This window comes from Carcharodon carcharias, chromosome 18 (genome assembly GCF_017639515.1).
Source record: "Carcharodon carcharias isolate sCarCar2 chromosome 18, sCarCar2.pri, whole genome shotgun sequence".
NCBI lineage: Eukaryota > Metazoa > Chordata > Chondrichthyes > Lamniformes > Lamnidae > Carcharodon > Carcharodon carcharias.
In genome coordinates this window covers 23,779,050-23,803,002 of record NC_054484.1, presented here as the reverse complement: position 1 = coordinate 23,803,002, position 23,953 = coordinate 23,779,050, and the positions used below count along the sequence as shown (strand labels likewise).

Sequence of the window (23,953 nt, the reverse complement as noted above, 5' to 3'; positions counted from 1 at the left end):
GAGTGACTCCGGTTCGACACCGGGAGTGACTCCGGTTCGACACCGGGACTGACTCCGGTTCGACACCGGGAGTGACTCCGGTTCGACCCCGGGACTGACTCCGGTTCGACCCCGGGACTGACTCCGGTTCGACCCCGGGACTGGCTCCGGTTCGACACCGGGACTGGCTCCGGTTCGACACTGGGACTGGCTCCGGTTCGACACTGGGAGTGACTCAGGTTCGACACCGGGACTGACTCAGGTTCGACACCGGGACTGACTCAGGTTCGACACCGGGACTGACTCAGGTTCGACACCGGGAGTGACTCCGGTTCGACACTGGCAGTGACTCCGGTTCGACCCCGGGAGTGATTCCGGTTCGACCCCGGGAGTGACTCCGGTTCGACACCGGGACTGGTTCCGGTTCGACACGGGGATTGGCTCCCGGTCGGCACCGGGAATGACTCAGGTTGGACACAAGGACTGATTCCGGGTCAGCACCGGGACTGACTCCAGATCGGCACCGGGACTGACTCCGGATCGGCACCGGGACTGACTCCGGATCGGCACTGGGAGTGACTCAGGTTTGACACCGGTACTGACTCAGGTTCGACACTGGGACTGACTCAGGTTCGACACCGGGACTGACTCAGGTTCGACACCGGGACTGACTCAGGTTCGACACCGGGACTGACTCCGGTTCGACACGTGGACTGGCTCCGGGTCGACACCGGGACTGACTCCGGTTCGACACCGGGAGAGACTCCGGTTCGACACCGGGAGTGACTCCGGTTCGACACCGGGACTGACTCCGGATCGGCACCGGGACTGACTCCGGATCGGCACCGGGACTGACTCCGGATCGGCACTGGGAGTGACTCAGGTTCGACACCGGTACTGACTCAGGTTCGACACTGGGACTGACTCAGGTTCGACACCGGGACTGACTCAGGTTCGACACCGGGACTGATTCAGGTTCGACACGGGGACTGGCTCCGGGTCGGCACCGGGAATGACTCAAGTTGGACACAAGGACTGACTCCTGATCGGCACCGGGACTGACTCCGGATCGGCACTGGGAGTGACTCAGGTTCGACACCGGGACTGACTCCAGTTCGACACCAGGAGTGACTCCGGTTGGACACCGGGAGTGACTCCGGTTCGACACAGGGAGTGACTCCGGTTCGACACCGGGAGTGACTCCGGTTCGACACCGGGAGTGACTCCTGTTCGACACCGGTACTGACTCCGGTTCGACACCGGGACTGACTCAGGTTCGACACCGGGACTGACTCAGGATCGACACCGGGAGTGACTCCGGTTCGACACTGGCAGTGACTCCGGTTCGACCCCGGGAGTGACTCTGGTTCGACCCCGGGAGTGATTCCGGTTCGACCCCGGGAGTGACTCCGGTTCGACACCGGGACTGGTTCCGGTTCGACACGGGGATTGGCTCCCGGTCGGCACCGGGAATGACTCAGGTTGGACACAAGGACTGATTCTGGGTCAGCACCGGGACTGACTCCAGATCGGCACCGGGACTGACTCCGGATCGGCACCGGGACTGACTCCGGATCGGCACTGGGAGTGACTCAGGTTTGACACCGGTACTGACTCAGGTTCGACACTGGGACTGACTCAGGTTCGACACCGGGACTGACTCAGGTTCGACACCGGGACTGACTCAGGTTCGACACCGGGACTGACTCCGGTTCGACACGAGGACTGGCTCCGGGTCGACACCGGGACTGACTCCGGTTCGACACCGGGAGAGACTCCGGTTCGACACCGGGAGTGACTCCGGTTCGACACCGGGACTGACTCCGGTTCGGCACCGGGACTGACTCCGGATCGGCACCGGGACTGACTCCGGATCGGCACTGGGAGTGACTCAGGTTCGACACCGGTACTGACTCAGGTTCGACACCGGTACTGACTCAGGTTCGACACCGGGACTGACTCAGGTTCGACACCGGGACTGACTCAGGTTCGACACCGGGACTGACTCCGGTTCGACACCGGCAGTGACTCCAGTTCGACACCGGCAGTGACTCCGGTTCGACCCCGGGAGTGACTCCGGTTCGACACCGGGACTGACTCCGGTTTGACACAGGGAGTGACTCCGGTTCGACACGGGGACTGGCTCCGGGTCGGCACCGGGAATGACTCAAGTTGGACACAAGGACTGACTCCTGATCGGCACCGGGACTGACTCCGGATCGGCACTGGGAGTGACTCAGGTTTGACACCGGGACTGACTCCGGTTTGACACCGGGACTGACTCCGGTTCGACACCGGGAGTGACTCCGGTTCGACACAGTGAGTGACTCCGGTTCGACACCGGGAGTGACTCCGGTTCGACACCGGGAGTGACTCCGGTTCGACACCGGGTGTGACTCCGGTTCGACCCCGGGAGTGACTCCGGTTCGACCCCGGGAGTGACTCCGGTTCGACCCCGGGAGTGACTCCGGTTCGACCCCGGGAGTGACTCCGGTTCGACACCGGGACTGGTTCCGGTTCGACACGAGGATTGGCTCCCGGTCGGCACCGGGAATGACTCAGGTTGGACACAAGGACTGATTCCGGGTCAGCACCGGGACTGACTCCGGATCGGCACCGGGACTGACTCCGGATCGGCACCGGGACTGACTCCGGATCGGCACTGGGAGTGACTCAGGTTTGACACCGGTACTGACTCAGGTTCGACACTGGGACTGACTCAGGTTCGACACCGGGACTGACTCAGGTTCGACACCGGGACTGACTCCGTTTCGACACGAGGACTGGCTCCGGGTCGACACCGGGACTGACTCCGGTTCGACACCGGGAGAGACTCCGGTTCGACACCGGGAGTGACTTCGGTTCGACACCGGGACTGACTCCGGATCGGCACCGGGACTGACTCCGGATCGGCACCGGGACTGACTCCGGATCGGCACTGGGAGTGACTCAGGTTCGACACCGGTACTGACTCAGGTTCGACACTGGGACTGACTCAGGTTCGACACCGGGACTGACTCAGGTTCGACACCGGGAATGACTCCGGTTCGACACCGGCAGTCACTCCAGTTCGACACCGGCAGTGACTCCGGTTCGACCCCGGGAGTGACTCCGGTTCGACACCGGGACTGACTCCGGTTTGACACAGGGAGTGACTCCGGTTCGACACGGGGACTGGCTCCGGGTCGGCACCGGGAATGACTCAAGTTGGACACAAGGACTGACTCCTGATCGGCACCGGGACTGACTCCGGATCGGCACTGGGAGTGACTCAGGTTTGACACCGGGACTGACTCCGGTTTGACACCGGGACTGACTCCGGTTCGACACCGGGAGTGACTCCGGTTCGACACAGGGAGTGACTCCGGTTCGACACCGGGAGTGACTCCGGTTCGACACCGGGAGTGACTCCGGTTCGACACCGGGAGTGACTCCGGTTCGACACCGGGTGTGACTCCGGTTCGACACCGGGAGTGACTCCGGTTCGACACCGGGAGTGACTCCGGTTCGACACCGGGAGTGACTCCGGTTCGACACCGGGAGTGACTCCGGTTCGACACCGGGAGTGACTCCGGTTCGACACCGGGAGTGACTCCGGTTCGACACCGGGAGTGACTCCGGTTCGACACCGGGAGTGATTCCGGTTCGACACCGGGAGTGATTCCGGTTCGACACCGGGACTGACTCCGGTTCGACACCGGGACTGACTCCGGTTCGACACAGGGAGTGACTCCGGTTTGACACAGGGAGTGACTCCGGGTCGGCACCGGGACTGACTCCGGGACTGACTCCGGATCGGCACCAGGACTGACTCCGAATCGGCACCGGGACTGACTCAGGTTTGATACAGGGACTGACTCCGGGTCGGCACCGGGACTGACTCCGGATCGGCACCGGGACTGACTCAGATTTGACACAGGGACTGGCTCCAGTTTGACACTGGAAATTAATTCCAGTTGAACACCAGGACTGATCCTAGTTTGACACCTGGACTGATCCTGAATTGACACTGGTACTGACTCCAGTTTGACATTGGGACTGATCTTTGTTTGACTCCGGGACTTTATCTGGTTTGGCACTGGGACTGGTCCTGATTCGACACTGGGACTGAGGCAAGTTTGATACTGGGACTGACTCCAGTTTATCTATGGGACTGATCCTGGTTTAACTCTGGGACTGATCCTGGTTTGATTATGGGACTGATCCTGGTTTGATTATGGGATTGATCCTGAATTGACACTGGGTCTGACTCCGGTTCGACACTGGGACCGACTCCAGTTTGACTCTGGAACTGACACTGGTTTGACTCTGGGACTGACTCCCGTTTGACATTGGGACTCAATCTGGTTTGACACTGGGAGTAATCCTGATTTGATACTGGGATTAACTGCAGTTTGACACTTTTACTGAGTCTGGTTTGACACTGGGACTCACTGCGGTTTGACACTGGGACTGAGCCAGTTTTGATACCAGGACTGAGTCCGGTGACACCGGGACTGAGTCCAGTTTGATGTCTACATTGGATCCTGGACTGATAATGGGGCCAGTAAGTGAGTAGAGGGTCAACTGGCTGGAGTTCTGTGAACAAGAGTTTTGTATTACCTGAATTTAGCGGTTTGGAAAACTGTGATATACCTGAGAAAGGGGTGCTGCTAATACACAGCTGCTATTTGGAAAGAGCAGGTTAACAGTTTTAACGGTAACCTTTTGTCCGAATCACTCAGTTATCACGTGCGATACATCATCCCACCCTTTCCCACTCTGATGCTGCTCGAGATGCTGTGTAGTCCCAGCAATGATTTCCAGATTCTGCTATTTTATTTCTTTCCTACTTCTGGTCAGCTCCACATTGGAGTCTGAATTGCCAGGGTGCCCTTTCAATCAGTGTTGGGCAGGTTTCATTATCTTAGGAAAATTAAACTGAGATTGCACTCCCAGTAATCTTTCCCTGTACTCGTCACTGATCTTTTATCATTTATTCAGAAGATATCTTGAAGTTTGATGAACCATTGAGTTGGCGTTGTGTGGTTTTTCTTCTGTTTGAAGTTTTATTCCAATTGTTTCTTCCCCATCAGAGAGATTACTATCAAATGGAGCACAGAGAGCAGAACCTCAACACCGGGAAGCTCAGTAAAATGGAGCCTTCCATGTTCCACTTTTCTAATTGCTGTTGGACAGAATGCTGTAGGTGAGTGAAGTAGGGTTCTCTGGGTGAGAATTGTTGGATGTGCCTGTCATTCATACTTGTGTCTCCCTGTCTGCTCACTGCGCTGTTGTCTGCTCACTGCGCTGTTGTCTGCTCACTGCGCTGTTGTCTGCTCATTGCCCTGTTGTGTGCTCACTGCGCTGTTGTCTGCTCACTGCGCTGTTGTCTGCTCACTGCCCTGTTGTCTGCTCACTGCCCTGTTGTCTGCTCACTGCCCTGTTGTCTGCTCACTGCGCTGTTGTGTGCTCACTGCGCTGTTGTCTGCTCACTGCGCTGTTGTCTGCTCACTGCGCTGTTGTCTGCTCACTGCCCTGTTGTCTGCTCACTGCCCTGTTGTCTGCTCACTGCGCTGTTGTGTGCTCACTGCGCTGTTGTCTGCTCACTGCGCTGTTGTCTGCTCACTGCCCTGTTGTGTGCTCACTGCCCTGTTGTGTGCTCATTGCCCTGTTGTCTGCTCACTGCCCTGTTGTGTGCTCATTGCCCTGTTGTCTGCTCACTGCCCTGTTGTGTGCTCACTGCCCTGTTGTCTGCTCACTGCCCTGTTGTCTGCTCATTGCCCTGTTGTCTGCTCACTGCCCTGTTGTCTGCTCACTGCGCTGTTGTCTGCTCACTGCCCTGTTGTCTGCTCACTGCCCTGTTGTCTGCTCACTGCGCTGTTGTCTGCTCACTGCGCTGTTGTCTGCTCACTGCCCTGTTGTCTGCTCACTGCCCTGTTGTCTGCTCACTGCGCTGTTGTCTGCTCACTGCCCTGTTGTCTGCTCACTGCGCTGTTGTCTGCTCACTGCGCTGTTGTCTGCTCACTGCGCTGTTGTCTGCTCATTGCCCTGTTGTCTGCTCATTGCCCTGTTGTCTGCTCACTGCGCTGTTGTCTGCTCACTGCGCTGTTGTCTGCTCATTGCCCTATTGTCTGCTCACTGCGCTGTTGTCTGCTCACTGCGCTGTTGTCTGCTCATTGCCCTGTTGTGTGCTCACTGCGCTGTTGTCTGCTCACTGCTCTGTTGTCTGCTCACTGCACTGTTGTCTGCTCACTGCGCTGTTGTCTGCTCGCTGCCCTGTTGTGTGCTCATTGCCCTGTTGTGTGCTCACTGCGCTGTTGTCTGCTCACTGCGCTGTTGTCTGCTCATTGCCCTGTTGTCCAATCAGTGCATTATTTTCTGATCACTGCGTTGTTACATAAGAACATAAGAACTAGGGGCAGGAGTAGGCAATTCAGCCCCTCGAGCCTGCCCCGCCATTCAATACGATCATGGCTGATCTCATTTCAGCTTCAACTCCAATTTCCCGCCCTCTCCCCATAACCTTACAACCAGTTCCTAATTAAAAATCTGTCTGCCTATCTCCTCAAATTTATTCAGCGTCCCGGCATCCTCTGCACTCTGAGGTCGTGAGTTCCACAGATTCACGACCCTTTGAGAAAAGTAATTCCTCCTCATCTCTGATTTAAATCTACCACCCTTAACCTAAAACTATGGCCTCTCATTCTAGAATGCTCCACAAGGGGAAACATCCGCTCCACGTCTACTTTGTCTATCCCCTTTAGCATCTTATATATCTCAATTAGATCTCCTCTCATCCTTCTAAACTCTAGCAAGTATAGGCCTAAACTGTTCAATCTCTCCTCATAAGACAAGCCCCGCATCTCTGGAATCAATCTAGTGAACCTCCTCTGAACCGCCTCCAATGCAACTACATCCTTCCTCAACTAAGGGGACCAAAACTGTGCACAGTACTCCAGGTGCGGTCTCACCAATGCCTTGCACAGTTGCAACAACACTTCCCTATTTTTATACTCTATTCCTTTAGCAATAAGTGCCAAAATTCCATTTGCCTTCCATAAGACCATAAGACATAGGAGCAGAAATTAGGCCATTCAGCCCATCGAGTCTGCTCCGCCATTCAATCATGGCTGATAAGTTTCTCAACCCCATTCTCCCGCCTTCTCCCCGTAACCTTTGATCCCCTTACCAATCAAGAACCTATCTATCTCAGTCTTAATTGCACTCAATGACCTGGCCTCCACAGCTTTCTGTGGCAATGAATTCCATAGATTCACCACTCTCTGGCTGAAGAAGTTTCTCCTCATCTCTGTTCTAAAAGGTCTTCCCTTTACTCTGAGGCTGTGCCCTCAGGTCCTAGTCTCTTCCACTAATGGAAACATCTTCCCCACGTCCACTCTATCCAGGCCTTTCAGTATTCTGTAAGTTTCAATCAGATCCCCCCTCGTCCTTCTAAACTCCATCGAGTATAGACTCAGAGTCTTCAAATGTTCTTCATATGTTAAGCCTTTCATTCCTGGGATCATTCTCGTGAACCTCCTCTGGACCCTCTCCAGGGCCAGCACATCCTTCCTGAGATACGGGGCCCAAAATTGCTCCCAATATTCTAAATGTGGTCTGACCAGAGCCTTATAAAGCCTCAGCAGCACATTCCTGCTTTTATATTCTAGTCCTCTCGAAATAACTTATTCATATTACCTGCTGTACCTGCCGACTAGCTTTCAGCGATTCACATGCATGAGGACACCCAGATCCCTCTGCACTGAAGCATTCTAAAGTTTCTCTCCATTTAAATAATACGTCACCTTTTTATTCTTCTGACCAAAATGGATAATCTCACACTTATCCACATTAAACTCCATCTGCCAGATTTTGGCCCATTCACCTAACCTGTCCATATCCATTTGTAAATTTCTTATTTCTCCATTGCAACTTACTTTCCCACCTATTTTGGTGTCATCTGCAAATTTAGCTTTAGTACCTTCTTTCCCTGAATCCAAATCATTAATATAGATTGTAAATAGTTGGGGCCCAAGGACCGAACCCTGTGGCACCCCACTAGTTACAACTTGCCATCCAGAAAAAGACCCATTTATCCCGACTCTCTGCTTTCTGTTGGTTAGCCGATCCTCTATCCAAGCTCCTATATTACCCCTAACTCCATGTGATCTTATCTTGTGTATTAATCTTTTGTGCGGCACCTTATCAAAGGCCTTCTGGAAGTCCAGATATACGACATCTACAGGATCCCCATTATCCACTTTGCATGTCGCATCTTCAAAGAACTCTAGCAAATTAGTCAAACACGACTTACTCTTCATAAAACCATGCTGACTCTGATGGATTGCATTATGACTTTCCAAATGGTCCAGTACTACTTCCTTATTAATGGATTCCAACAATTTCCCAACGACAGATGTTAAGCTAACTGGTCTATAGTTTCCTACTTTCTGCCTCCCCCCCTTTTTGAATAAGTGTGGTATATTAACATTTTTCCAATCCACTGGAACCTTTCCAGAATCCAGGGAATTTTGGAATATCATAGCCAATGCACCCACTATCTCCGCTGCCACTTCCTTTAAGACCCTGGGATGTAGGCCATCAGGTCCTGGGGACTTGTCACCCTTTGATTCAAATAGTTTGCACAGTACTTTTTTTCTAGTGATGGTGATTGTTCTAAGTTCCTTTTCTATACCCCCTGCACTACCTGTTACTATAGGGGTGGTACTAGTGTCCTCCACCGTGAAAACTGAGGCAAAATATTGATTAAGCGTCTCTGCCATTTCTGCGTTTCCCCAATATCAACTCCCCAGTCTCATCCTCCGAGGGGCCAACATTCACTTTAGCTTCTCTCTTTCCTTTTACATACTTGTGGAAGCTTTTGCTATCAGTTTTTACATCTTGCACTACTTTTCTTTCATAATTTACCTTTGCTGTTTTAATTATATTTTTAGTAACCCTTTGTTGATCTTTAAAAGTTTCCCAATTTTCCAGCCTGCCACTGACCTTTGCAATTTAGTATATCTTAGTGTTTGCCTTTGTGTTATCTTTAACTTCCTTGCTTAGCCATGGATGGTTTTCCCCCTCTTACGTCCTGTTTGGAATATATTTTACTTGGGAGGAATTGAATATCTCCTTAAATATCTGCCACTGTTCATCAACTGTCCTACCTTGTAGTCTTCCTGCCCAGTCCACTAGGGCCAAATCTGCCCTCATACCTATGTAGTTACCTTTGTTTAACTCTAGAACACTAGTGTAGGACTCATGCTTCTCGCTCTCAAACTGAACTTGAAATTCTAGCATGCTATGATCACTCTTCCCTAGAGGATCCTTTACTATGGGATCATTAATTAATCCCATCTAATTACACAAAACCAAATCAGAATAGCCTGCTCGCTGGTTGGTTCCACAATGCATTGCTCCAAGAAACAATCTCTAATACACTCTATTAACTCTCCCTCAATGCTACCCTTGCCAATTTGATTAGTCCAGTCTATATGCATGTTAAAATCACCCATGATTATTGCCGTGCCTTTCTTACATGCTCCCAGTATTTCCTGGTTTATACTGTGCCCTACTGATGAATTACTGTTTGGGGACCTATAGATTACTCCCACCAGGGACTTCTTTCCCTTGCTATTTCTTATTTCTACCCAGACTGACTCTACATCTTGCTCTCCAGTGCCTATATCATTCCTCACTATAGCACTGATCGCTTCCTTCACTAACAAAGCTACACCACCTCCTTTTCCTTCCTGCCTAAACACTGAGTACCCTTGGATATTCAACTCCCAAACCTGTTCTCTCTGTAACCACATCTCAGCAATTGCCACCAAATCAGACCTATTTATCTCTGTTTGCGCTGTTAACTCATTAGTTTTATTCCGAACGCAACGGGCATTCAGATACAAAGCCTTTAAGTTTGCCCTATTGTTAATTTTCTCTACTCTTATATGATACTTTGGTGCAATATGGTGTTCACACACTCTGTCCCTTCCTTTCACTTTTTGGTAACAATCAGCCTTATCACTAACCTGCACTCTTACCCTCTCCTTAAACTTTGATTTTTTATATTTCCATGCAACTGAACCCTCCCACTCACTTGCACGTATTGTCTGATCACTGCATTGTTATCGGATCATTGCATTACTGCCTGATCATTACATTGTTGCCTGTTCACTGCGTTGTTGTCTGATCACTGCAATGCTGTCTGATCACTGCAATGCTGTCTGATCACTGCAATGCTGTCTGATCATTACATTGTTGCCGGTTCACTGCGTTGTTGTCTGATCACTGCATTGTTGCCTGATCACTGCATTGTTGCCAGTTCATGCATTGTTGCCTGTTCACTGTGTTGTTGTCTGATCATTGCAGTGTTGTCAGATCACTGCGTTGTCTGATCAATGGGTTGTTGCCTGATCAATGTGTTGTCTATTCACTGCATTGTTGCCTGATCACTGCGCTGTTGCCTGATCACTACACTGCTGTCTGATCACTGCGCTGTTCCCTGATCACTGCATTGTTGCCTGATCACTGTATTGTTGCCTGATCACTGTATTGTTGCCTGATCACTGCGCTATTGCCTGATCACTGCGCTATTGCCTGATCACTGCGCAGTTGCCTGATCACTGCGTTGTTGCCTGATCACTGTGTTGTTGCCTGTTCGTGCATTGTTGACTGATCACTGCATTGTTGCCCGATTGTGCATCGTTGCCTGACCACTGCATTGTTGCTGGTCGTGCATTATTGCCTGATCACTGCATTGTTTCCTGATCACTGTATTGTTGCCTGATCACTGCGCTATTGCCTGATCACTGTATTGTTGCCCATCACTGTATTGTTGCCTGATCACTGCGCTATTGCCTGATCACTGCGCTGTTGCCTGATCACTGCGTTGTTGCCTGATCACTGCGTTGTTGCCTGATCACTGTGTTGTTGCCTGTTCGTGCATTGTTGACTGATCACTGCATTGTTGCCCGATTGTGCATCGTTGCCTGACCACTGCATTGTTGCCTGGTCGTGCATTATTACCTGATCACTGCATTGTTGTCTATTCACTGCGTTGCTGCCTGATAACTGCATTGTTGACTGATCACTGCATTGTTATTCATTCATTGTATTGTTGTCTATTCACTTCATTGTTTCCTGATCACTGCTTTGTTGCCTGACTCTGCATTTTTGACTGATCACTGCATTGTTGTCTATTCTCTGCATCGATGCCAGATCACTGTGTTGTTGCCTGACCACTGCACTTTTGCCTGATCACTGCGCTGTTGCCTGATCACTGCGCTGTTGCCTGATCATGCATTGTTGCCTGATCGTGCATTGTTGCCTGATCGTGCATTGTTGCCTGATCTCTGCGCTGTTGCCTGATCGTGCATTGTTGCCTGATCTCTGCGCTGTTGCCTGATCACTGTGTTGTTTCCTGATCATTGAGTTGTCTGATCACTGTGTGTTACCTGATCTCTGCGTTGTTGTCTGTGATCCTCTGCACCTCATGCCTTCAGTTTTAATAGAACAAATATATCACATTGCATGCTGTTCCTTTTTGCTGCATTCTTGCTACACTGAACGCAACCTTCATCATAAGAGTTTTTTCATAATTTAATTCTTTCCAGGGCAAGGAAATCTTGTAACTCCAGGCAGTCTGCATCTTATTCCCTTGTTCTGTATCTCGTTCCCCTCATTCTGTATCTCTTTCCCCTCGTTCTGTATCTCTTTCCCCTCGTTCTGTATCTCTTTCCCCTCGTTCTGTATCTCTTTCCCCTCGTTCTGTATCTCTTTCCCCTTGTTCTGTATCTCGTTCCACTCGTTCTGTATCTCGTTACCCTCGTTCTGTATCTCGCTCCCCTCGTTCTGTATCTCGCTCCCCTCGTTCTGTATCTCTTTCCCCTCGTTCTGTATCTCTTTCCCCTCGTTCTGAATCTCTTTCCCCTTGTTCTGTATCTCGTTCCACTCGTTCGTATCTCGTTACCCTCGTTCTGTATTTTGTTACCCTCGTTCTGTATCTCTCTCCCCTCGTTCTGTATCTCTCTCCCCTCGTTCTGTATCTCTCTCCCCTCGTTCTGTATCTCGCTCCCCTCGTTCTTTATCTCGCTCCCCTCGTTCTGTATCTCTCTCCCCTCGTTCTGTATCTCTCTCTCCTCGTTCTGTATCTCTTTCCCCTCGTTCTGTATCTCATTACCCTCGTTCTGTATCTCGTTACCCTCGTTCTGTATCTCGCTCCCCTCGTTCTGTATCTAGCTCCCCTCTTTCTGTATCTCGCTCCCCTCGTTCTGTATCTCGCTCCCCTCGTTCTGTATCTCGCTCCCCTCGTTCTGTATCTCGCTCCCCTCGTTCTGTATCTCGTTCCCCTCGTTCTGTATCTCGTTCCCCTCGTTCTGTATCTCGTTACCCTCATTCGTATCTCGCTCCCCTCGTTCTGTATCTCGCTCCCCTCGTTCTGTATCTCGCTCCCCTCGTTCTGTATCTCGCTCCCCTCGTTCTGTATCTCGCTCCCCTCGTTCTGTATCTCGCTCCCCTCGTTCTGTATCTCGCTCCCCTCGTTCTGTATCTCGCTCCCCTCGTTCTGTATCTCGCTCCCCTCGTTCTGTAACTTGTTCCGCTTGCTCTGTACCTTGCTCCTCTCACTCTGTTTTCTAGCCCCACCGGACTTCTCTTTATTAAAACCTAAACATAGCTCTTCCTGATCACTAATTCCCAATTTGCTTTGCCTGTTGTGCCTCATTATTGCAACGTGCAGCAGTGATCGAATTAATTCTACGATTGACGTGCATCCACTGCTCTTTGTCTTGATAGGATTTCTGAACTCCTTTGTTCAATGCTCTGGGAGCTGGGAAACTATTGGAGCTGTTACATTCTGGAATGAGAGAGTTAAGGGGACAGATCCCGTCAATCAACAGTTCCCTACAGATTCGTCATGTCTTCTCTACCGGCTATCATCCAATCCAATGGTCTGTTTTATGATTGAATAAATGTGTCTGGATATCTGACAATCTGAGAAAATGTGCATTTAAAAGAGAGCTGCCTAAACTCCTGCATGCGAATCTCATTCCTGCTCATTTGCATTAAATTCACCCTTCACAAGGTCAGTCTGACCGGATGGGTATTGCATTTGCGAGTGCACTGACAGTGGTGATGACAAACTCAAGGAACACAGCAAACATTTCCTCCTTCAGTCTCCTGAAGGCACTAACCCAAGCTGGATTAACGGGGTAGTAATGTTGAATGACTCTTAACTGTTGGTATCAATGATTTGACCATGGATCAGTCACAGCGAGATCTGATCTGATTCTTGCTCAATATCCAAAAATGTGGGCTCGCAAAAAGTGAGGAGCACCGGGAGCCTTGGCTGTTTCTCTTTCTCGGACTGGGCAATGCAGAGGACCATATACTGGCTGCAAAGTGATGACTGATGTTCAGCCCAGTTCAAGGCCAACATCCCTTCCACATGGACACAACTTGTCTTTTCAAACCCTTAGTGTTAAACCGGAGAGGTATTGAAGGTTGACTGTAATAAGCAACAGGCAGTGCAGAGAAAGATTCCGTGTAATCCCAGCCTGATTGAGTTACTCATTTGAGTTAGAGTTAGAAGCTATTGCAGGCTGCTGTTTAGCAGATGCAGCAGAATCCCAAAACTCATTGAATAATGGGGTCCTAAAATGGCTAACACTGTGAATAGATCAGTATCAATTCCTTTTTTATCTGTACATGTTGATGTTTTTTGCGTTTATGTTTCGCAAGCCAGTAATTACCAAGGTCAGTGGCCTTCTATCTGTGCCAATGTGGTAAGATTCTCGGTAGAGCAGTAGCTACACTTTAAAAATACTTCACTGACTGAGGTCATGAAAGGCGCTATAGAAATGCAAGTTCTTTGCTTGAGAATGTTGTCTTTTTGATGTCATGCGTTATCTTTCTATCATTGCAGATTCTGAGCTGCCATTGTAGCTGCAGTGTGGCTGAGGATCAGCTCTTCCAATGGACTGAAAAGGTAAGGGCACTTCTACATATATAAAAACAAAAAACTGCGGATGCTGGAAATCCAAAACAAAAACAGAATTACCTGGAAAAACTCAGCAGGTCTGGCAGCATCGGCGGAGAAGAAAAGAGTTGACTTTTCGAGTCCTCGTGACCCTTCGACAGAACTAGTTCTGTCGAAGGGTCACGAGGACTCGAAAAGTCAACTCTTTTCTTCTCCGCCGATGCTGCCAGACCTGCTGAGTTTTTTCAAGGGCACTTCTACTGCGTTTTTGCAGCCAATGTTACCTCATTCCTTGTAAGTCATGTGGACAGAAGACAAGTGCTTTATATCGTCATTTACATCTTTGTGCAGGGGAACTAAAAGCTAGTAGTCTGCTGACTTCCATTCTTACTGGATGAGGTATTCCAGGAACCTGGGCTGATCGTCCAGTGAACTCAAGTTCACATCCCTCCAGGGCAGTTTGAGAATTTGAATTTGGTTTAAAATGAAGTTGACTATGAAATAGTCAGATTACCACAAAACCCCAACTAGTTCACTAATGTCCTTTTGGGAAGGAAATCTGTCATCTTTGCCCAGCCTGGGCCTGTGTGTGACTCCAGTCCCATATCACTGTGCAGGGGAGGCTGTGGCATAGTGGTATTGTCACTGGACTAGTATTCCAGAGACCCGGGGTAACGCTCTGTGGACTCGGATTCGAATCCCGCAATGGCAGATGGTGAAATTTGAATTCAGTAAAAATCTGGAGTTAATAGTCTGGAGTTAATGATGACCGCGAAACCATTGCTGATTGTCGTAAAAACCCATCTGACATATAGTCCACACCCACAGCAATGTGGTTGACCCTTAAGCAATGTGGTTGACTCTTCAGTGCCCTCTGAACAAGGGTAATTAGGGATGGGCTAGCCAGTGACACCCCCATCCCATGATGGCCCACATCCTACTTCTTCTACAGAGTAGAAGGCCCGGCACCATTTTCCCAGTGACAACCAAGTCTCTCTTGTGTGAGATCTTTTTTTCTAATTCATATACGTGGCAGAAGAGGTGCCAAAATGTAACCAACTCGCCTGTGTTAGGTAGCTGTGTGTATTTATGTTGGGATAGGAAATTGGGTTTTGGGATATTGGCAGTGCCCCCTGGAGCCGATCACTGTAGGCTTTGCTGAACTGTGAAATATAATACAGAAAGTCAGAGGGAAAATGCAAGAACTGGCTCCTTGCACTTATCAAAACAGTATCTTCCAGATATTTATTGAATTTAAATATTACCATCTGCCGTCCCCAGAGCATTACCCTGAGTGTCTGGAACATCAGTCCAGTGACACTACCATGATGCCACCACCTCCCCATATGAGCTGTGCTCTTTTCAATACAGTAGGCTACATGTTAGTATATGAATGCATTACCTTCTTGGAGAACCGTTAGTTTAGTTTTCTTTATGAAACCAAGCCAAAGGCCTTAATTTTCACAGGGATAGACAGGGTCTCCAGCTTAGCAAAAATTGCATTGGAGCCCTGATTCCAAAGTCCTGCCCCTGAACCCAGCAGCCACCATTTTTGCCGTTGGGGGTAGATGGGGCAGGTTGGGCTGTCTAGTATAGTGGCGGCTTGTAGTTTGCACAGCTGTGGTTCACAGAAAGTGAAGCTGCCTTTAAACAGATCCAATTTTGATTAGTGGGATGTGCAAAACACAACTTCTTTGAGGAAAAGGTCTAAAGCTGCCAGAGTTATTTGGAGAAGTAGGTTATCCTTTCGGATGGGTCCAGGTGCCCCTTTGGGAAAGGTAAATTGTCCTTTGGGAGAGTTAAGGTGCCTTTTGAGGTGGATAAGAGTAGACATGAATATGTGTAAAAAGTGAATAAGCTCTGTGGAACTGACAATCTTTGGAGCCTTTTAAATCTCATGCCCTTTAAATTAAAGGATAGCCTGCAGTTTAAAAACAAACCGTACTTTCAGTTTCACTCTGTTGACATAAGTCTGAGGGTTATCATTATGGGATTTGTGCTGCATGACTGATTCCACAACCCATCATTATCACAGTGGGGTGCCTGTCAGTTCACAATTTGATTGACAGCTCCAAGTGTTGTAAATTTAATGTGGGGCTATGAAAACATATGCTTGTTTTTATAAGAGACTAAGTATTTCAATAAAATGTTTGCTTTTGTAAGGGATTAAGTAGTTGAAGGAATTTAAATGTATTGAACGGGTTTTTATGAATGAGAGTTTTAAAAAAAAATAAAGCTTGTAATAGACACTTAGAACTTTATTTTATTTCATCTGACCATAGCGCCTCAGGTCTACCAATGATGGATATTGGGTGAGTTGGCATGGTGGGTGTAAGGGAAAAGGGTGATGGGTGAGGGGAGCATGAGTTGATGTGAGATGGCACTAAGTTGGCGATCAGCTTCTACACTTCTATGGGTATAAAGGACCATGGTGGGGTGGGTAGAGTGGCATAGGTTGGCATGGAGGGTTTGAGGGGTCATGGGGGCTATGAGATGGCATGAGTTGATATGAATGGAGTGTGTGGAGGGGTGAGGGCTGGAGGCCTATTTTCTTATTCTTATAGACCCCCTTTTAAACAGCCCACTTGACATCTGGCTGTCTCTGAATTCTTTCCGGGCGCGGTGGGACTGACTTCAGTTAGCTCCGGACCCACCTGGAATGGGTCTTTCTCCCGAGTTGGGTTGAGGGAGTCGGGGATTTTCCCAATTCTGTGCTTCGTACTCAAGAGCGAAAATCCGCCCCTAAGTCTATACACTAAATATTGATCAACTTGATAAGACAATCTGTGGTGATGTACTGAACATAAACCGAGTGGTGGATTAGAGCCTGTCCTCTCATACAATCATTCAACACAAGAAAAGGCCCTTTGGCTGATTGCCCCTGTGCTGGCTCTTTGAAAGGACTATCCAATTAGCCCCAACCCTCTGCTCTTTCCCCATAGTCTTGCAATATTCTCCATTTCCTGTTTGAAAGTTACTATTCAATCTGCTTTCACCACCATTTCAGGCAGTGTTCATGTCTAGCTCAGACTGGTGGGGTGGGATTCCTCTCCATTAGCTGTGAGGACCTTTTGCGAAACTGTTTTGGAAATTTTCAATTCAAAGCTCAGATCCACTAAAATGTGGCACTAATTGTGCTTTGTGTACCCCAACAAGGTGTCCTAGAATACGGTTGTTTCATTCCATTTCCCATGCCAATTATCCAGTGGCCTTGATGAGTGAGTTTGCCAATATAGTGCCATCAGCTGTGATTATGAAGCCCTTTACATTCAGTGTGATCCCACCCGCGGAGCTCTCTCACTGCTGGTTTGTCAGGCATAGCTGTCAGTTCATTGGTGGAAGTGATTAACGAGCGATTGGCCAATCAGAAGTGAAAAAAAAACTTGCCTCAAGTTTAAATCAGAGTCAGAGTTTGGGAATTCCAGTTCCCAGCGGGCCTGGGGACTTCTGTGCGCGTGTGGGTTGGGAGGTAGCCTCACGTGCGCAGTTCAAGTCATTTCCGTTTTCATGTTTATATAGAGCATACGCTGGCCTGGAAATGGCCGCACATGTGCAGCTCATCAATTTTTGCCTTCCTCAAGCCGGGAACCGACCCTGCTCACATGCGCAGAAGAAAAGTGAGACAGTGTGAAACTGCAGGTCAGGTGACCTGAAGAGGCATACCACAGCAGAGAAGGTGTCCCAGGGAACAGACTCGGGGAGGGGGTCAGGGAGAACATCCCTAAACCAAGAAGAAGGTCCCAAACAAGGGAGTGGGACAGAAAGACGTCCTAGAAGACAGTCCCAGATAAGGAACAAGGACAGAGGTCAGAAACACATCCTGTTAAGTAAAGTTGAGAGAAACGAGCAGAGCAGAATTAAAGAGAGAGAGCTGCGCGGAACAGACTTGAAGCAGTGTGGGCTCGAGAGAAGCCCTGAGGATTCGAGAATGCAGCCAAAGGTTGGTCACACCATGATATGGGCCGTAAGGACAAAGCTGCCCTTTTGGAGCGGTGGTGTTTGGCTTGGCACGGCCAAAGGTCTGAAATTGTGCTTGGAAGATGAAGCTTGCGTGTACATGGTGATCCGGGTAAAGGAATCTTAGAAGGCAAGATTGAAAACCTGGTGGTGGACCCTGGTTGAAACTGTCCGAGTGAGAGCGACTTTTGGAGAGAATTCCAGGGTGAGTTCTTCAGATGTGGAGATTGGAAACCCTCGTGAGAAAGACAGAGCTTCAGTGAGACTGGTTTGGCTCACAGTATGACAAGCCTTTGGGTGGGTTGTTGAGAAATCCATAGAATCTGCTTTGGTCGCACCTATCATTACTTTGGAGTGTAGTGTGTCTGTCCACAGTTCACCAGTTGGTTCACATGTGCTGCATACTTACCCTGGATGTTAGAATGCAAGATTGATATGATAAATTATTTAATCTTTCCAAATTTGTATGTGTCTGTAAAGATATAGCTGGGAAGAAGGAATAGCGAATAGTTGAATCATTTTCTTGTGTTTGTATTGAGATATTTCCAACCTTTTTGTCTGGTGTAATATAATTCATTTTTCTATTTTAATAAATGTTTTATTCTTTGTGTTAAAAGTTTATTAGCAGACTCCTGTGAATTTGTTCAGTAACTTATCTCTATGTTTTCTAAAAAAAAAAGTTAGGATCTATCAAGCCAGGTTTCACTTTGGGCCCTGACTTGCCCAGTATTGACATCAGTTGGGGCCCTTAACAGTTGGGACAAGATAATAAAGTCCATTTGTGTCAGTAGGGGAAACTGTACTGATTTCAGAATGAGCGATGCACTCTTATTGTTGGTAGTTTTGTGTGTTAGGTGACTAAAGGGAGGAAATGTTTGTTTCCCATTACAGATTTTTGGAAATATCCAGCAAAGGAACCTAGAGGTGATCATATTATCGAGCTGCTCTGTGACTGAATATAAATCTCCTGCGTCCATTTCCAACATCTCTGTTCCTTTCCTCCGATCTTTGAAAACCAGTGCATTCCAGGAGACTCCTCTCTGTGCGTTACTAGAGCAGCCAAATGTGATATCTGGTCTCTCGGCGGCAGGTACGAGCCCTGGGTGTTTCTATAAGAGAGGGAGAGGAAGTTGCATGAATTAATAATTGATATCAGTATCTTTATCGATGATTGCATTTGTAGGGTTTCAGTCTCCAGTGATGCTGAAACCTCTTAGAGTTGCGTACAAGACAAAAGGCGGTTAAGTTAGAATTTCTGACTTGGAAGCTGGAATTCTCTGTATTGAACCAGGCGAGATGTTTCCATTTTATATGAATTCATTTGCCTTCCTTTGGCATAATGATTATTCAGTAGACCTTTCCAAAATGGCTAATTAATAAAGACCCAAGGGGGCATGATACTTAGTGACCCTTTTACAGTGTCTTGATCGTCTTGCCTTTAATTTTTCACCCACTTTCACCCAAAGACTTTCTCCCCTATTTTGAATCTCATACCAGTGAAATGGTCGACATGGGGGTGACTTCTACCAGCACCAGCCTCTGCCCTTTCAAAGAAGCAAACCCCTGTTCTGCACCTTGATCATCTTCTGAGGGTTAAATCACAAGGAGAGATTGCACAAACTAGAGCTGTAGTCCCTGGAATTTAAAAGATTTGATTGAAGTTTTCAAGATTTTGAGGAGAACAGTTAGGGTAGATAGATAGAAAATATTTCTGCTGTTTGGTGAGTCTAGGACCAGGGGTGTAGCCTAACGATTAGAAGTCTGGAACTCTCTTCCACAAAAGGCAATTGCTGCTCCATCAGTTGTTAATTTTAAAACCTAAGATTGATTAATTTTTTATCAACCAAAGGTATTAAGGGTTATGGGACAAAGGATTTAGGACAAAAAATAGGTTGCAGACCGTTGTGGTCACATTGAATGGCAGAACAGTCTTGAGGGGTTAAATGGTCTCCTCCAATGTTTTGTGCGGTGTATGAATACTGACACTGACCAACTGGGTCAAATGATCTGCTTCTGTACTGAAAATTCAATGAACTTTTCTCATCTCATATGCTTAAAATGTTGATTCTCCCAATTACTTGATAGCTTAAATTCTATCTTGGCATAGCCTCTGAGTACCCATGGCTATACAGCAACAAATAGCCTTTTTATTTGAAAATTATTTTGTAATCTTCCATTTCCTATTCACTTTCATTCCACCTTCCCTTTTGGAAGTGCCTCATCTCTAACCTGCCCTCGTTGCTGGTGTGAGCCTAGGGTGCCTGTCTGCAGTATTAAAGTGCTGGCAGATATGGTGGTTTAATATCATTTTCACAGTGAGGCCATTCTGAATGTTAGTCACGGATATATTTCTGTCATCCTTGCCAAGCCTTCCCAATCCCTATTATCCTTTTAAATCTGAAAGCCCGGTGCCACTTTGTCACCATTCTTAATTTATGGAGAATTGCTCCTTCCCTTCGCAATTGAATTTAGGCCTTTCACTTTGGTTCTTGTTAGGAATGTTGTGTTTCTGGGAGCGGCCTGATGACAGATCTGCCCATGCAACCACACGCCAACCCACACCCCCCACCAAGACTTTACAGTTGCCCTGCGTCTTAAAGCAGTACTGCTGAGATTAGGAGCTCAGTGCAGGAAGTGATTAAACCAGTATCCCACTGCACTTTCCATGGCAAAAACTGCAGCCACCACGACCTGCTGAAGGGTAACTAGGGATGGGCAATAGATACCAGCCTTGCTAATGATGCCCATAGAAGGAATAACTTGCAGGCCTAGTGGGAAAGTGTGGGGCTAATTGAGTAGCACTTTTAAAGAGCCGGCACGGGCATGATGGGCTGAATGAACTCCTTTTATGCTTCTACATACCCAAAATGAATTTTAAAAAGCTTTGCTTTGTAATGATACCACAGTGCTCCCTGATACAATGCTTTTTCAATTACTTCTGAAGCTTTTGACTTTCTAAATAGCTTGCTTTCAAAATTTTTGAATGTTGTAATTTAAAAGCTCAATGCCCCCAGGCAAAAAAATTTTAAGTGCAAGTGGGTTTTAGGCTTAGCCTTGTGAAATCTAGGCAATTGAGTTTCTTTAAGATGGTTAAACTTGCATGGTATGTTGGTCTTTTCTGCTTCATGTTTTCTCTGATGACGGGCGATAACTCGGAGGATTTGATTTCAGGGGTAGCAGCATACCTGTTAAACCTCAACCAAGTGGTTGTTCTTCATGTGTGAGTGCAACCAACGAATGGCGCTGAAGCCAATTGTGATATACCCACCCCACCCTAGATGAGATCAGCCAACTCAGTTCAGACCAGGGTGGAGTATAGGAATGCTGTGGGGAGATGGTGTTACAGTAATGTCACTGGACTAGTAATCCAGATGCCCAGGCTAATGTCGTGGGGACCTGGGTTCAAATCCCACCAGGACAGCAGGTGGAATTTAAATCCAATTAATAAACCTGGAATTATAAAGCTAGCCTCAATAATGGTGACCGCAACAACTATCATCATTTTTTTTTTTAACTGATTTGGTTCATTTACTCCCGGTAGGGAAGGAAATCTGTCATTCTTACCTGGTCTGGCCTGTTTGTGACTCTGGACTCACCAGTAATGTGGGGCTGATTCTTAACTGCCCTCTGAAATGGCTGAGCAAACCATGCAGTTCGAAGGTAATTAGGGATGAGCAACAAATGCTGGCGGTGCTGCCAGTGACACCTACATCCCATGAAAAAAATTTTTAAAAAGTTCTGGTTTGCGTGGATCAGTAAGGGACTTGAATCCAGCCACTTAGTCTTGTGGAGAGCTGTGGGGTGGAGTGCTTTAGGAGCTGTGCCCAGTTGTTGTTCCGAGCAGTCAGTTTTCCTGTGATTCCCTCTCCAGTTCTGAGTTACTGTCAGGTCCGGCAGATACCCGCTGTGCTCTATCATTGCTACAGTGACGTCACAACTATAGATTCTCTGACGATAGAAGCTTTTCGACCACTACTCGCCTGCAAGAGCCTGACTTCATTTGTGAAAGTAAGGACCTTTTATTTGTTTATTTGTTTGTGTGTGAGAGGGGAGGTGTGTTACCGAGCAATGCAGAATTGTACATGTTACGCATTCAACCTGAAAGGTGACACTTTGTGTATATATCAAATAGTACCTACAACATGTTACGTTTACAGTGGTGGTGTATTTGGTGATACATTTTTAAATAATAATTAATTAAACCCTCTTCATTACTTAACTTCATAGCTGGAATTCGATTCCATTTTTCCTCTTGCTAAATCCTCCAGTCCTGAAGGTGTTAAAAATATAGAAAAAGAAAGAAGGGTTGACTGTTGGTGGGTTATCAGTATGTAGTCAGCAGCCCTCCATGGGCATGCCAGCTCATCATTCTGCGTGTGTGAGTTTACACAAAGTGTTCCAACGGACTATTCAACAAAGGGAAATAGGCCACCCCCCACTGCCAAGATTAACTGTGTCCTCATGGATACTGGCAGTTACTCGGCTCTTTGCCTAAGGAGTTATTCCTGTGTGAGACAAGAGAATGAAGTTTAGCGTGCTATTTAACCTGAAAAAGAATCACTTTCAAGCCAAGCCTGGCTCGCATCACAACATCTGACTCGTGTGGAGCGTAAACACCAGCGTGGAGCTGGTTGGCCTGTTTCTGTGCACCACGGTTTCTATGTAACAATTTACACTTATATTACATTCCCAATACTGAAAACTATCCCAGACAGCTTCACAGAGCCCTAAGGGGAAAAGGGGATCTCAAGCCAAACTTTGGGAGGGTGATCGCAAGTTTGGTGAAAGATGTGGGTGAGCACAGGAAATGTCATCAAGGCGGAGAGGTGGCAAGGCTAAGGCAGAAAATCTCAGAGTGTGCAGCCCAGGCAAATGAAGGCACAACCACTAGTGATGGGGCAAATGTAGGGCTGGAATCAGAGGAATAGAGAGCTTGGGGGGTGGAGGGGGGGGGGCGCAAGGTGTGGTAGTTTGTACCTTTGAAGGCAGTCACACAAATGGGGCGGAACAGAGCCGTGAGGGAATTAAATCAGGGAATGAAACTTGTCGAAGGGTCATGAGGACTCGAAACGTCGACTCTTTTCTTCTCCGCCGATGCTGCCAGACCTGCTGAGTTTTTCCAGGTGATTCTGTTTTTGCTTTGGATTTCCAGCATCCGCAGTTTTTTTGTTTTTATATTAATGAGACTTGTAGCTTTGGCTGTTGGGGGCAGGAGGCAGTGTTAATCAGCAAGGACAAAAGTGTTGGACAAATGGGGCTTGATGTGGCATAGATTGCAATATGGTTTTCGGCAAGCATCAATGGATAGGAGTTGGAACCTTATCTGATTTCCCTTCCCCCTTCCCTCCACTCTGCACAATCATTCCTAGCCCTGCAATCCTTTGAGACTAAAATGCATTGGCAGTTCGCAGCATTTTTGAATGGTTTCTTTGTTTCTTTGCAGGATACCTCACGGAGTGCAGAAATACTGAAACAGCTCATCGATATGAGCAAGATCCAAAGCAACCTGTATACATGAGGCCATAACAATTCCTGAACAGTTTTTAAATTAACAGTTGAGAGATTTCCAAAAATACCGTGTTTGCTGTGTGGATTTAGTCATGTTTTATTACCCTTAAAATATTAAACTGTGGCGGTTTTGTTTCACAGCGTTTTGAATTAAGTATTTTGTTAGACTTCTTCCTTGATTTTTTTCTCAGTTGCACCGTTTGTTTATTTCCAGTCTAGAGCTAATCCCATTAGCCCCAGAAATCTAGTTCTGGTCATGTTGCTGCCATTATCCGGTAGGCCTGTCAATTATTAAAATATGCAGTGAAAAGGTGCCTTTGTTTTCCTTTGTTGAGGTCATTTGTCATTTACAAGGGTGGGGGAACAGGTGAGAGGTTACTTCCACATACCTAAATTTTAAAAGTGCTGACCTTTACAATTCCATGTGATTTGTCTTTCCTCCTCAGACCTGCAGTTGATTAAATAAAAAAGCCTCCCACTGATCATCAATTGATTATACACCAGTACCTCATGCCAGTTGTTTGATGGTGAAAGATAAAGCTGTTG

At 47.7% G+C, this 23,953-nt stretch overlaps 1 protein-coding gene across 1 annotated transcript in view; it reads left to right on the top strand.

Annotated features, from left to right (window-relative positions):
• psmg1 (proteasome (prosome, macropain) assembly chaperone 1) overlaps positions 1-23,545 on the top strand; it is a 35,000-nt gene extending 11,455 nt beyond the window's left edge. The window contains exons 2-7 of the mRNA XM_041211549.1: positions 5,055-5,167; positions 12,760-12,914; positions 13,889-13,951; positions 18,791-18,989; positions 21,771-21,907; positions 23,343-23,545. Coding sequence (XP_041067483.1) covers positions 5,055-5,167; positions 12,760-12,914; positions 13,889-13,951; positions 18,791-18,989; positions 21,771-21,907; positions 23,343-23,417 — 742 coding nt within the window. The 3' untranslated portion in view covers positions 23,418-23,545. The remainder of the gene's footprint in view (positions 1-5,054; positions 5,168-12,759; positions 12,915-13,888; positions 13,952-18,790; positions 18,990-21,770; positions 21,908-23,342) is intronic.
• Positions 23,546-23,953: the final 408 nt, after the last annotated feature.